This window comes from Carettochelys insculpta, chromosome 1, assembly GCF_033958435.1.
Source record: "Carettochelys insculpta isolate YL-2023 chromosome 1, ASM3395843v1, whole genome shotgun sequence".
Lineage (NCBI taxonomy): Eukaryota > Metazoa > Chordata > Testudines > Carettochelyidae > Carettochelys > Carettochelys insculpta.
In genome coordinates, this window is record NC_134137.1 from 316,790,771 (window position 1) to 316,805,184 (window position 14,414).

Genomic DNA, 14,414 nt, shown 5'->3' on the forward strand with positions numbered 1-14,414 from the left:
CCGGCTCCCCGGGGGTTGGTGGAGCTGCCCTTCCCCCCATATCTTCCTGTTACTTGTTTGGGACAGGGAGATATGGTCACCCCACATCTCACTCACCAACCACCCCCCTGCTCACTACTCTCCACCACTACCACCCTGCTGGCCACTCATTGCATCAAAGCTTCACTGTTGCTCCCACCGGCCACCCTGCTGGCTTCACCCTGCTGGTTGCACCAGGCACCCTGCTGGCCACCCATTGCTGCTGCACTCCCTGGGCAACTGTTCACTACTTCCACCAGCTTGTGGTGGATTTGCCTCTGAGCAAAACTCAGATTTCAGCTCTTGGCCCAAAGCACAGTTCAGCCACAAGAGGTCTCCAGCATCCACTGGAATATATTTAAAATAATAAAAAAGGTTCTTCATGGAGGCTGTGTTAGTTCTGTCACTGAACAGTGGGGAGAAACAAGTAGAATCAGTCTTACAACTCATGCCTGAAGGACATGTAGCCAGAGGCTCAGAACCCTACCTTTTGTTTCGCAGAAGTCTGGCAAGGATTCCTGAATAACCCCCTCCCCCCCACCCCCGCCGGCTGTTTCAACTGATAGTGTCTCTTTCTGTTTGAAATGGGTTAAGGACCATCTGTCTTTTCTGTATTTCCACAATGACTGCAAGCATTGGTGATCACATTCCTGTGTTTAGCATTCACATAGTTCGTGGTTCCACAATAACCAGATTGATTACAATACGTAAAACACCACAGATCAGTTGAATATCTAGCACATAGGAACAAATTGTATTTATGCACACCCTCCCAAAGTTTCCCTCCTACTGCAGCAAGGTAAGGGAAGCAATCCTTCACATCCTGCTTACAGCTGAAAAATTATAAAATGTTCTACAGTGTGGATTACAGAAAAAAAAAAAAGCCCTGTTTTTCTCTGTTTCCTTTTCCTGCCCATACCCCTACAGTTCAGGGACTACCATCATACAGGGTCTGGTGTCAGTAAAGGGCCTTGCAGAAGTTGTTTCCTAGACACTTTAATCCTATTATTGGTATGGGTGAGGTTTTTGGCAATGACTGAATGATGAACTATGATGATGTAACCCACACACCTATGTGTGGTGAACTGCGCCATGCAGCGGTACCCAGACCGGGTCACAGAGAAAGAAAAAGTGTCCTCTACAGCCTAAGGGGAGAGCCAGCTGGCCTTTAGCTCAAGCTGTAGCGGTGCCTGCACGAAGCTTCAGAAGTCCCTGGTTTGAGTCTGCCTGGGGGCAGTTACAACAGCAGGGATAGGTAATTCTGCACCCATTGCCACTCATGTAAAACCCTGCAAGCGCTGGACACCCACAGGGCGAATGGTACAGGCCGGTTTAGGAGAGCCGCTAGCCTCTGGGGCGCTCTACTTCGCCTATGAAGTAAACCTGGGGAGACGGCCCTAGAGTGCGGCCCTGAGGGGCGGGCGGCGAGTTTGGCCCAGAAGGCGCTCCCGTGTGTGCACAGCCGTGGCGGGCTCGGCGGCGGAGGGGGCAGGAAGCAGAGGCTCGCCGCGCTGCGGAGGGCACAGGGAGAAAGAACGAGAGGTGAGTCCAAGGGAAGCGCCAGGCGGATTGGCCCGGGACTAACCTGCCTCAGCAACGGCCCTGCCACAGCCGCTGGCGGAGACCCGCGCCCCCTCCCTTCGGACGCGCCGACGCGCTGCGTCCGCTGGAGGGAGACACAGGCCGGCTTTTGGCCGCGACTTGCCTGGTCCCCGCGGCTTCTCTCTCGCACAGCTGCTTCTCCCGCGGCGGCTGGGGGTGGGCGCTCCGCCCCGCCCCGCCCCGCCCCGCCCCAGCCTCTCGCTGCCAAGCTCGCCCAGGAGCCGGGGCGCTCCCGGCCGGCCGGGAGCCTTCATTCATGCGCCGGGCCCAGCAGCGGGCGGAGGGGAGACCCGCCCGCACGTGTTAGGGGAAGGCAACTCCCGCTCCGCGGCCGTCGCCGCCCGAGGGCTTTGCGCCTTCCTGCTCCGTGCCGCGATGTCTTGTCCGTAAGCCGGCCGCTTCCCCTTGCTCCTGCGGGGCCGGCCAGGGCGCCTGGCGCTCGGACCCGCGACCCGCCCCCTGCCCCGCGGGCGGGAGTCGCCGGAGAGGAGCGGGGGCAGCGCCCCCCTAGGCCGGGGCTGGCGAAGTCTTGCCGAAACTCCGCTGCGCGCACTCCCGGAAGGGCTCCGGGCACCCAGCGGCGGCCGCGGCGCTGCTCCGAACCGGACCTCCGCTCGGGCACCTCCCGGCACATCGCAGCCCGGGCGGGCGGGCGCGCAGGACCGAGCCGCGGTGGGACCAGAAAGCCCGGGGCGGCCAAGCCCCTCTCCCGCCTGATCGGGACGCGCCCGGCTTGCCTGGACTGACAGCCCCCCCCCGGCCCGGCTGAGCCGCCCCCCGCCCCGCCGGCCGGCCAGCCAGCGAACTGGCGGAGCGCGCGCGGGCGGCTCTCCCCCCCGCAGGTGCGGCTCTCCCGTTGGCTTCCCCGGGAGACGCACGGAGCGGGAGGCGCGTTAAGAGCGGACCCGTCGGGGCTGGACTAACCGAGCGGGGCTGCTGCAGGACGCGGGGTATTTGTCCTGCTCCTCCGCGGGCCAGGCGGACTCGGGCCCTCCCGGACCTGGCCCAGGGGCGAGAGCGGCGCTGGCCTTGTTAGCGGAGGCCACCCAAAGACAGCGGGGGGGAGAGTTTTAAATTGTGCCCCTGAACCAGCCCCCCACCCCTCCGGCGCCTGCCGGCCGGATCCCGGATTTAGTGCCCGATCCCCGCAGAGGGCTCGGGGGAACCCCCCGCAGCGAACTGAGCCCCCCGACCCCCAACAAATCCATGCCCGTGAATGCCGGAGGAGGAGGGGGATTTGCCCAGCGATGCAAGTGCGCTGAGGCCGGACTGTGCCCCGGAGCCGGCCGGAGGATCGCTCGGTGTTTCCCAACGGAAGCGCGGCTGCAGGTAGGTGAGACGGTGCCGGCTGTGGCCAGGTGCGCCAGGCTCAGGCAGCGCCAGCTCTCGGCCCTCCTCCCCCCAGTTTTGTTGGGGTGCGGGGTGCGGGTAAACTGAGTCACGCCCCCCCCGGGCTTTCACCGTTTGTCCTGCCGGATCACAGGCCCTTTGGGAAAGAGCGGCTGGGAGTATCCAGACTGAGCCGCCGGGCCGGGCCGGGCCGGGCCAGGAGAGAGGTGCGGGGGAGGCGCTGTAGTGCCGGGGGGTTGTGAATGAGCTGGGGGGGCGGGGGGTGAATGGGGGGGGGAGGAGGGTATTTAAGTGAGCCGGTGAGTCCATCTCCCGCCTCAGTGCACAAGACGTTCAAGAGAAGCCCCCCGCCCCCGCTGGTTAAAGAGCGGTGGGGCGTGGTTCCCCCTCCCGTGCCATTCGGCTTGGGACTCCCACTGGGCTCCCCACCAGCAACCCGGGGCGCAGCAGTCGGGAGCGGTGAGCGGGCTCCGGGCTCTTCTTGCGTTCTCCACGCCCTGTCCGTTTTTATGATCTCCCCCCCACATTCCGGCGGAGCGGGGCTGCCGAGCAGTAGTGGGGACGGTGCTTGGAAAGCGCCCGGCGGATAACTTCCGCGGCTTACTGTGCCTGGGGACCGAGCTGGGTCGGATGGCTTAAGGGAGAGGTTCAAGCGGGAAGACGCTTTTAGGGATGGTCTGGACCATGTATGGTTTATGGCTTCAGTTTGCTCTGCAAATTCTGCCCGAATCCTATCGGTTTTGCCTGTTTCTTCCCATTTCAATACACTAGTTTAACGGCTCTGTAGCATTTTCTCTGTATTCCGATTTCACAGTGGGAAGGGTTTTCCCTCCCAGCCCTCCCTTATACTTGTGTAAGACAAAGTTGCTAAAAAAGCTGCTTGATTTCCTGGCTTTGGGGTTAGAAGCACAGGCTGTATGTGCAAAGCACAAAGAGCAGCATCTTTAAATGCCCTGCTAGGAGCAGAGTTGTCACTCTTTCCTCTAGTCCATTCCTCATTTTTACCAGGTGGTTAAACAACTGCCTGAAGCACTTTGAATTGCTATGTCCAGGTAGTTGCAGTAATCTCTTTTCGCTCTTTGCTTGGGCAATGTTATTTTGTTTTAAAAAACACCTATAAACCCTCCCCAATAATAATAGTGAAAACAAAAGGTTTTGTAATGAAGGATTCTTGCTTTGGCTTCTAAAGAACTGTTGATTTAAATAACAAGCAAATTATGTCCCATAAAACACACAGGTTCTTAGGATCTTCTGGGTGAATTTACATAACCGGTGACTAAATGCTGATTGTTATTTGGTTGCTTTTTCTTACCACCTACTTTGGGACATTAAAGCGTTAAATTGGTACCAGTCTGAATGTTAAAGTTTTACTTTATTAGTTAATATATGGGGAGGAAAAACAGTAACATAAAATTCCTTCATGGAGTGTAGTCTAAAATCCTGGACAAACTAGATAGTCTTACCCCACTAGGAAATATGTTTGTTAAACTTTAGAAACACAGCCTGCTTCTAAGACAATTTTTAAAAAGGACACAGAATTTTATTGATTTATACTTACTTTGTTGCCGTTAACATTCGATTCACTTTACACTGGAAAAATACCTATGTATCTAGTCTGAATAATTTAATAATTGTTCAAATAATAGTGGTTACATAATTCAGCTAAATATCAGTTTTAGATATTATGACATCAAAGCTGTGTAAGTATTGGTGATAGTCACTTGAGCATCTATTTTTTTCCAGCTTATTACTTCCCCGATTTCCCATGCCACATCACTTCACTTACTGTAAATATAAACTGTTTCAATACCATGATTTTAGTGAAGAGGGGACTACAGTTTTGTATTAGATCACTCTTGCTATTCACAACATATTAATGCTGAGTACTATATATTTTTCTGAGTAGGATGCTTTTCTAAGAATTAATTGAGATAATCACCTGAGAGTAGGTGATTTTCAGATAAAATCTTGATTTCTGCCACACTGTTTTAATCAGAGAACAAGCACTAATCTAGTAATTGACTTGTGTCATGTATTTGACATAGAGGGTAACATTTTTGAGTGACTCTTCAAGAGCACCAAGGGATTTCACTTTATACCTGGGCACAAGTCAAGCAATTGATAGCGCTAGTGGGGGGCCTCAACAGAATGAGTGGTGTTAAGAACAATTTATAATGTGTATGTAGACAGATATATAACACTAGAGAGATTCAGCTACAATGGCAAATTGCAGACTGAGGATTCATTGAGCCTCATTTAGATTTATGTTAAAACAGATAGGCTGCTACATTGCTTTGAGATTGCACAACAGCATTTAGTGGCCATCAACTTTTGTAATTTAATCGGTGGAGCTGATAGAATGACTCTGTTTTCAAGGATGAAGACATATGCTTTTCTTTTCACTGTTAAGTGAAAAGATACTTCTGCTAATGGAGCTCTTTACTAACAGTATGTAGTTTCAGGTAGACACAAAATATCTAGGCATTTTTCTAATCTGAGCATCTCCACACTTTGTAATATTTCATGGTAGAATTCTGTTTTTCTTCTAGAGTGTATCACTGCCCACTAGCACTTTGTGTAAAGCATAAGAGTCCATCAGAAGAGGATTATGTAGCGCTAACTATGTGTTAGGTTTGACTACAGGTAATAGTAAAATATTAAGCATTCATCAATTTCATGCACTCACCGCTGACTGTGGGAAAACAGAAAATCATAACTTACTGTTCATTTACAAAATGTGACTTATTTTGAAAATTTATTTTGAATGATAGGTCTATCAGTGAGCAAACATTTGTATGTCTCTCCTTTACACCTGTTGTATTTTATTAGAAGTGCCTCATTAAGTCACATTATTTTGCAGCTCTTGTTCATTGAAAATTCAGATACAAATGGGGAACTTTAATGCAGCTCTCTGGTGTGTGTGTGTTGGGGGGGGTGTTAAATACTAAAGTTGAAGGAGGGAAGAATCTTTAGGCTCACCATAATAGGAACATCAAGCATATTCATTTATTGTGATCTATAGATGGCATTTATAAATGCAGTTTATCAATGTATATGTTAGTCAAACATTGTCGAACCATAAATAAAAGATTAAAGCAAACTGACTGCATACCGCTCTGAAGGGCAAATAAACTAACGACTGCGAAAACCAATTAATTAATGTTGGCTCTCATATTTACAATCTATATTTAGTCATCACATTTAAATGAGAGCCTGTACTGACATGTCCATTGTCTCATAGCCATTGATTTTGTAATATTGTGTAATTCTGCTGGAAATGGCATTTCGTTTGAAAATACAGGCACTCAATTCTATTTTCCATTTGAAACGGAGTTCTTAAAGAATGGAAGTAAATGCACTCTCATTGAAGGCCTTTGGTTATTCATCAGCTTCTTCTGGATTTTAAAAATAAGCCACAACCCAATTGTTTGGATTTCAAAATAGTGGAGCAACTTGTCATCTCGTATAAATTGTCATAACTCCATTGGCAGCTATGACAATTTTATGCCAAGTGAGGATCTATCCCATTATCGCTACATGTGTAACATTACTGATTTTTCACTTTATATCTGAGGCTATATTAGGTAACAAAGATGTAAATGCAAACACTTCAATTTCTGTTCCCTTTGTAGGGATGTAACGAGACCTGTTTCTTGTTGCTTATTGGCTGTACAACATCGAGTTCACTGGAGAGAGTTTAAATATTAAACTCTCCTGTATGTAATACATTTTAAGCATCAACCACTATATTCAGAACAAAAAACTACAAACATCTTTTAAAAAGAGAATTACCTATAAAACTGTGGCAATTTACTCTGGCCCCACTATTTTGTTTTGTAAATTGCAGAAATATGTTTGTATTAAAAAAAAAAAAAAAAAAAAAAAGCCCAAGCTAGATTTGCAAAAGCCATCTACCTCCAGTCTGCTCATGCTGCACATGAGACCTTAACTACTTTGGAATATAGTGAATCACCAATAAAAATAATTTAATTTGATTGGTTTGTAGCCCTCCCTTGTGTTTGGTGAAGAAGAATAGGGTTGGGATTCCTATGCTCTGATTCTGCACCTGGCCATCTGCAGCTACCATTCTATCACTATGTACAGTCAGTTGTCTTATCAAAGGAAAACAATGAAATAATCACGTCAGCCAAAAGCATTCTTCCATAACAGCAAGGCTTTCTCACTTCCACAGATATACAATTCAATTCATTTTTACACAGCTGCCTTGCTGAAATTTATTTCAAAAAAACACTTAGGAGGGAGAAAAAAATAATGTGATCATTCTTCATGGTAGTAATTATGATAGGACACAGAATACTTAGATAAAATGGAGACAAATAGCCGAACAAGCTTTCTTAGGTTTTTTCCTATTCTCTGGTACATCAGACTAGTTCTTTGCAAAATGTTTTGCAATTGGAAACGGGAAGTGTTTTTCTATGGACTTGATCCTGCAGACCCTTACTCATGCTAGTAGACTGCTCACATGAGTAAGCAACTGCAAGAACAACTGCAAGAATTTTTAGCCATATGAAAGCAGTCCCCTCTATAAATGCACGTGTGAACTGGGAAAAGGGTTAGTTCACCTCTTGTTATAAGGTTATTAAATCTCATCACTGTTACTGTATTAATAATGTTTCCAGAAGCTGACATCTTATTGTTGACCCTCATAATGTGAAACATGGGTATGAGTCTGTTAACACCACTGTGCCATTGCATACAATGTTTTATTTTATGAGAATCTAATTTAACAATGCTGAAGAAAGCACACTCCGAACTAAAATGTGTAAAAATACTGAAAGATTTTTAGAAAGGTGGATGATAAGTAATCTGCTCCAAACCACTTACTTGCGCTGATGACTGGGAAGGCCACATCAAACTGCTGAACTCTGCAGAGTAGCAAGTGGACATGCATAATAGAGAGAGAGAATTTGACATTTAATTTCCATAGTTACAATACATATTAAGTCTTAGAAGAAGTTAGGAGGAAACTTTGCTTATGACAAGTTATTCCATAACAACCTGCTGCTGAGTTTCTTGATCCAACATGGCAATTTTTGTTCTAAAAATTCAAGAAGAATCATCACAGCTACATTTTGTTCATTGAGTGAGACAACTGCAGTTTAGTTTTGCTAATATGTTATAAGGTCTACATGGTACCTTTGTTTATGTCTTTTATAGCTTAGTAATATGCAATCTCACAACAGCTGAGGATTCTTTAGGAACCTACCTCTGTGCAGCCTAAGATCACAGTTTGTCCCTTTGTGTTCTCAGCTTGACCATGCTTCACAGCAAGATACTGTATCATTATGGCTGGGTCTACACAGAGCTGCTCTCCATGCTAATGAGCAGCCTCGAAATTGCAAATGGCTGCTCATTAGCATGGTCCCATGGCTCATTAGCATAGCCATGAGAGCTTTCTCTTGGCAGAGGTGGGTGCCGGAAGTAAAGAGGCCATGTGGCTGTGACTCAGCTGGCAAAAAGTCTCTCTGTCACCAGCCTCTTATGCCTGATAAGGGGCTGGCGACTGAGGGGCTTTTTGCTGGCAGGGGCAAGCCAACACAGCCTCTTTACTGCCAGCACCCACTTCTGCCAAGAGTGAGCTCTCGGGTGGCTATGCTAACAAGCTGCGGCACCATGCTAATGAGCAGCCATTTGCAATTTCGAGGCTTCCCATTAGCATGGAGCTGCTGGGAGAGCGGCTCCGTGAAGACCCAGCCAATAAGTGATAGTGCATGCTACAAGGGAATGGTGTCTTGATGGCTCAGAGGACAGATAATATTGATTCAACATCTTTCCTATTTAGATCCCTATCTGAAATTTGGACATGGGGAGTAATGCGTGTAAGCGGATACCATTTGGAAATTGTCTGGCAATTTATGTAGAATAAGCTGGTGGTCTCAGTCCAGTTCTTACTGGTCTAATGTCCAGATTATAACAAAAATGTAACTGACAATCACATGCTTACTGCTTATGCCCAGAAAGAAGTGAAAGATTAGGGTCTTATCAACCAAAGCATTTAAACACATGTTTTGCAAGTGACCAGTCCCCATTTGACTTCAGTGGAATGACTTGTAATCTTAAAGTTAGGCATTCACTTAAATATTGTGCTGCATTGGGATCTGAACATGTATGCAGACAACACTGTTACTGCTTAGTGACCACTGTTGAGGCACACCGACAGATTCCAAGGCCAGAATGGACCATCATGGTAATGCAGCGTCACCTCCAGATTTTAAACTCAGCGGACTGATCTTGGTCTTTGAAAGCAGTTCTCTAGGATTTGAACAAGGGTTCTTTCTATGTTAAGAATCTTGTGGTGCTATCCAAGCTCTGTGGATAAATGCATAACTTAAATTCTCCATATTCCATCAATTCAGCACCTTGGACAAATATTAGATACATTTAAAACAATGATGGAAATGAAATCCAAGTCAACTGTAATTGCAGATTAGCTTTGTAAAATTATATTAGCTACTCATGTATTCTAGGATTAAGACTAATTGTAGTTTCAATTATTGTTAAAAATGTCACTAATGTAGAAATAGAATAAAATGTTATGTCACGTTTAGAACTTAACTGGGAAAAAATTGGTTACAATATTGCAGTAAGAGAGCATCAGCGTCACTGCACCTGTAGTAACTTGTTTTGAGACCCATTTGACTGTGTATTTTAACAAACAAGATCCCAACTGTTTTTAAGTTAAGGCTGTAAGTTTTACCTTGTGGTCTGGCAATTGTAACAAGCAAGTCAAGAGATGATCTTTTGTTTATGATGTTCCAAGAACCCAAGGAAAGAAACATAGTTTATATGTACTAATGCATTATACAGTATGTTCAGATATGCTTATTATAGGTAGAATTGGTGGTGCTATCAAAGGCTAAGATTGACCAAAACCTCCCATTTTAAGGTCCTGTTTTTATGCATGTAAACTGGAATTCTAGGTGCTCCCTTCTCTCTGGATTTAGGTAATGTACAGACAGTAGCATTGACAAGGTATCTGTTCCTTTAAGAGTTTGCAACTGTGGCCGGGGGGAAGAATGTGTCCCACATAATCAATTTGCAGAGACATGAAAATCTCCAAAGGAACGCATGGCTCTACATCCATGGGCTGATTTTTGCCTGTGGTGAACCCCAGACAGGGGAAGTTTTTGTTATGTGTAGCTATATACTCATACTCACAGCAACTTCCTTTTTATTTTCTGTTTTGCAAAGCTTATCTTTTGAAGGAAATACTACAGGTATTAGTATTCTGATTCTGCTGAGTCATTTCACAAGTCAGACAACAATCAACAAAATAAAGGAATGCTAAGATTTCTGAAACTTAATATTTTTCGGCCATTAGCTCTCCATATTTAAATCTGAACCTAGTCACTGCCAAACATATATCCATTCATACTCTAATATCCCTGTAATAGTTAAGTACAGTTGTGTAAGCAAAAACAAACAAGAAGCAAGCTGATGGTTCAGCTTTGTCATTCTTAGCTTCTGTCTGCTTATGAACATATGTGGTCTGATGTCTTGGGATTTATCTCTAGTATAATTAGAAACTATTTGGCTTTTCTCAAGCATTTTGATGTTATACAGTTTTTAAAGCTCTTCTAACATTTGCGTTGACTGTGAATACCTATTTGAAATCCACTGAATACACTGTTTGTGATTTTAAAAAAACGTCATCTTTAGTCCAATAATGTCCATCTTTTAACAGGTATTTTGGTCTGCAGAGTAATTTTGAAATTGCTTCTTATTTGCCTGATAAATGGTAAAGGTTCTGAAGAAAACTTTTTGTAAAACAAGTGCTGACACGGCTATAAATAATGTCCTGAATGTACTGTATGTCTTAAAAGTCTAATCATCATAGCCATCTAAAACTTATAATACACACTCTTCTCTATCTCATCAGACCGTCAGCCGTTCACCAGCTAACTTCTGCTCTCCTTGTTCTTCCTGTTCTCTTCACTGTTGCATAAACTCACCTTATCTGCATTGGTATCATATGATCTTTCTGAATGTCAAGTAAATGCCATCTGCAGTCAGCAATACCAGATTGTTTTCCTGTCACAAAAGGAAACAAGTTGTATGTCTTGGCCCATCAGTTCAGAGCAAGCTGCAAATGATTCTGATTCCCAAATTTTCAATATATTTTCTATTTAATGAGCTATGAAACATGATGCCCTTTTAATGCATTCCTGAATAACTGATTTCCTCCTGAAAATAACTGTAGAATGAAACATTTAAATTGAAATCTACAGTAGTAGCAGCATTATTTGGCTATCTGCTCTCCAAAGGCATCCTCTGGGGATTATTTTATTTGCATTTATTTAGATGCTGAAGACCATTGTGACAATACAACAGCCACAGGTTGTCTTGAGTACTAAATAAAAGACTACTTCAGATGCTATTCTGACATCATCCAAAATGAAAATGGCAGCATAAATTTTTTTGGCCTAGAAAAAAGTTAAAATCATTCATTTTTAAAGGATAATATTTTTGTGTCATTTAAATTAAATGCCATTACAAGTAATTGTATACAAAATATATTGTGCAGACACTATAGTGTATAATTCTCATTTATTATTTCTCTAACGTTAATCATTTTAATAGCCCTATTCCTCAAATTAAATAGATATTTAAAAATGTAAGAGAATTTGTGCCTGTCTCGGTAGGGAGGAATGCATCAAACCAACCCATTTGATAATTTTACATCTGTGTATTTGTTCAGTCAGAAAGATTATCAGGTCCAGAACCTCTAGCCCCAGTATTGTGATTATACAACATATAATTGTAGGTATAAATTAAATGCTGTGAGTATATATGCATTCTATAAAGCAGGGGTCAGCAACCTTCCCAAGGTAGAGTGCTGAAATTTGACCTTTTGACCTGTTTGTATGGGCTGAGTGCAGGTGATACTTTTTAAATCACTAATTGTCCTACTTACAACTTCATTAATAAATAAATTAAGATGCAGAGCTCCACCATTTAGGTGCTGGTTGGTAGCATCAGCTGGTCTTTTGTTAACCCACAGGCTTTGTGCAAGCTCCTGGCAACATAGGAGAGAGGGCAGGACTGAGCTCCTGCCTTGCATGGTGATAAAAATTGGTTCACGTGCCACTCTTGGCACCTGTACTGGGGGTGCTGACTCCTGCTATAAAACATGACTTATAATGTATGTGCCCATGCCTCCACCAGTTCTCATCTCTTCCTTGGTCCTTTGCCCATCACATGCTATTAGTATTATATAGTCACATGCTATAAGTCACTGCGATAGGGCACATTTGTCCATGGCCCTTGATCAAAACTGAAGGCTGGGAGGATAGCTTCCAAAGATTCTCTGCCCTTCAGTGTCTCCCTTGAGTGGGTATTTTGTTCTGTTTCTGGAGATATCTGCGGTGATGTTTCCCACTCACTTGTTTTTATTAAGCTTATTATGTTAATATAAGAGCCCAGGAGTAATGGCATAAAACAAAAATGGCTTGCTTAACATTTACTGTTATTATAAATTAAACTAGATAAGGCATTTTCAGTTTACTTATGTTGGAAGAGAAGAGAATTCCCAATCTGATTACAGTGGCTATTCCTCTTTCTGTTTAGATGCCAACTTGATCACTGCTGTACTTGGACCCAATGAGCAAGCCCTGGCCTTTGGATTAGTTTGCATGTCCAGATTTGAGTGCCTGGTTTCTCCCACTTTTCCTGTTACTGTCTCCTGTTTTCCAAAGCAGTTTCCAGATATCTACTTGTACCCAATATAGTTTGGAGATTGGCCGCATTCTCTAGCACATTAGCCACTGAAGGTACAAAGACCATTTTATTATGATTAATAGCAATGTCAAATGCATAACTACCTAACTCGGTCCCATTTAAGAGACCAGGTTATTGGGTTCTATTTGTGGTCAGGTCTCTTGTTAAACTTCTGCAAGCAAAATTTTCTCTTGCCAATGTGTAAATAATGGGCAGATTCCTCTGACCCTCTGTGAGAGTATGTAACAGGAGGAAGGTTATTTTTTGCATGAATGAAGGTGGGTTAAGTACACTGTATAACACATAACAATTAGAATTTCATACAAGATATTCTGAAGTGCTGGAATGTCACTGAGGCATCACGCAGCCCAAATGGAATAACTAAATATGAAAAGCAGAATTCTGTTGGTACAGTGATCTTCTGTTCTCACGGGTAAATAAGGGGGTCATGAAGGGTCAGCCAAGAGATGGCCATGATCGAGGAAAATGTTTGGAACTGATCATGCTGGATTATATTATTTCTCTGTTTCTCCGAATAATGGCCTCCCAGGGATACCATCCATAATTGGTCTTGAAAACAGGGGGAAGCCGTCAGCAGTTTCAATCATCTCTGGCATGGCCTTACATAGCAGGAGAATCAGTAGGGCCCAAACTGTAGCTGCATTCATAAAATTGTCTTCTGCTCCTGAATCAATGAGAACCTGTTTGAAGGGAATCTGTCAGGATGGAGGGGTTCCCCAGGATGTGCATTTGGGTAGGCATCTGCAAATGGAAAGCTCCTGGATGGGGCTCAGGGTGATAGAATACAGGGAAATTTTTTTTTCACAAAGCTCAGGCTCGTTTCGCCAGTGTACCTGGACTGACTTGTTTCCCCAAGTGCCTTGGCATTTGTAGAGTGCAGGCTGAGATTACATGCAAACACAAGCTGTGCTGATGATGGTGCTGTTGCTTGTATTTGGGTGTGAGCTGCTGACAAGCCAGATTAGCTTGTGGGTACAGAAGTTGAGGTCATACTGTGAGGTGGGGGCCTGCAGGGAACCTCTGTTTTTGTTTTTCTCCTCCCTTTGTTCTTTCAGCTGATTGTCTGTATGGATGTACAGGTTCATAAGGGCCATGTCTACACTAGCCCCAAACTTCGAAATGGCCAGCAAATGGCCATTTTGAAGTTTACTAATGAAGCGCTGAAATGCATATTCAGCTCTTCATTAGCATGCGGGCGGCTGCGGCGCTTTGAAATTGATGCGGCTCGCAGCCGCGCGGCTTGTCCCGACGGGGCTCCTTTTTGAAAGGACCCCGCCTACTTCGAAGTCCCCTTATTCCCATCTGCTCATGGGAATAAGGGGACTTCGAAGTAGGCGGGGTCCTTTCGAAAAGGAGCCCTGTTGGGACAAGCCGCGCGGCCGCAAGCCGCATTAATTTCAAATTGCCTCGGCCGCCCGCATGCTAATGAGGCGCTGAATATACATTTCAGTGCTTCATTAGTAAACTTCGAAATGGCCATTTGTGTGGCCGTTTCGAAGTTTGGGGCTAGTGTAGACATAGCCAAGGATGTCTGTTCCTGTGTACATCTTCACCAGGGGTAATCCATGTTTGCTTCTTCCGGCAAGTTGCACCAGAACTGGTATAGCTGTTCTGCTTTATTCCACTCTGCATCTGCTGTGAGAGGATGGAAGTGCACAGAATAGAAGGCCCTATACCGTGTGCCT

At 44.8% G+C, this 14,414-nt stretch overlaps 1 protein-coding gene across 3 annotated transcripts in view; it reads left to right on the forward strand.

Moving 5' to 3' along the window:
• Positions 1 to 1,898: 1,898 nt before the first annotated feature.
• Positions 1,899 to 14,414, forward strand: part of TAFA2 (TAFA chemokine like family member 2) — a 356,648-nt gene continuing 344,132 nt past the window's right edge. For all 3 annotated transcript variants that reach the window (XR_012643931.1, XR_012643932.1, XM_074984063.1), the window contains exon 1: positions 1,899 to 2,949. Coding sequence is in view for 1 of the 3 variants with exons in the window: in XM_074984063.1 (XP_074840164.1) it covers positions 2,837 to 2,949 (113 nt within the window). In the remaining 2 variants the exon portion in view is untranslated. The remainder of the gene's footprint in view (positions 2,950 to 14,414) is intronic.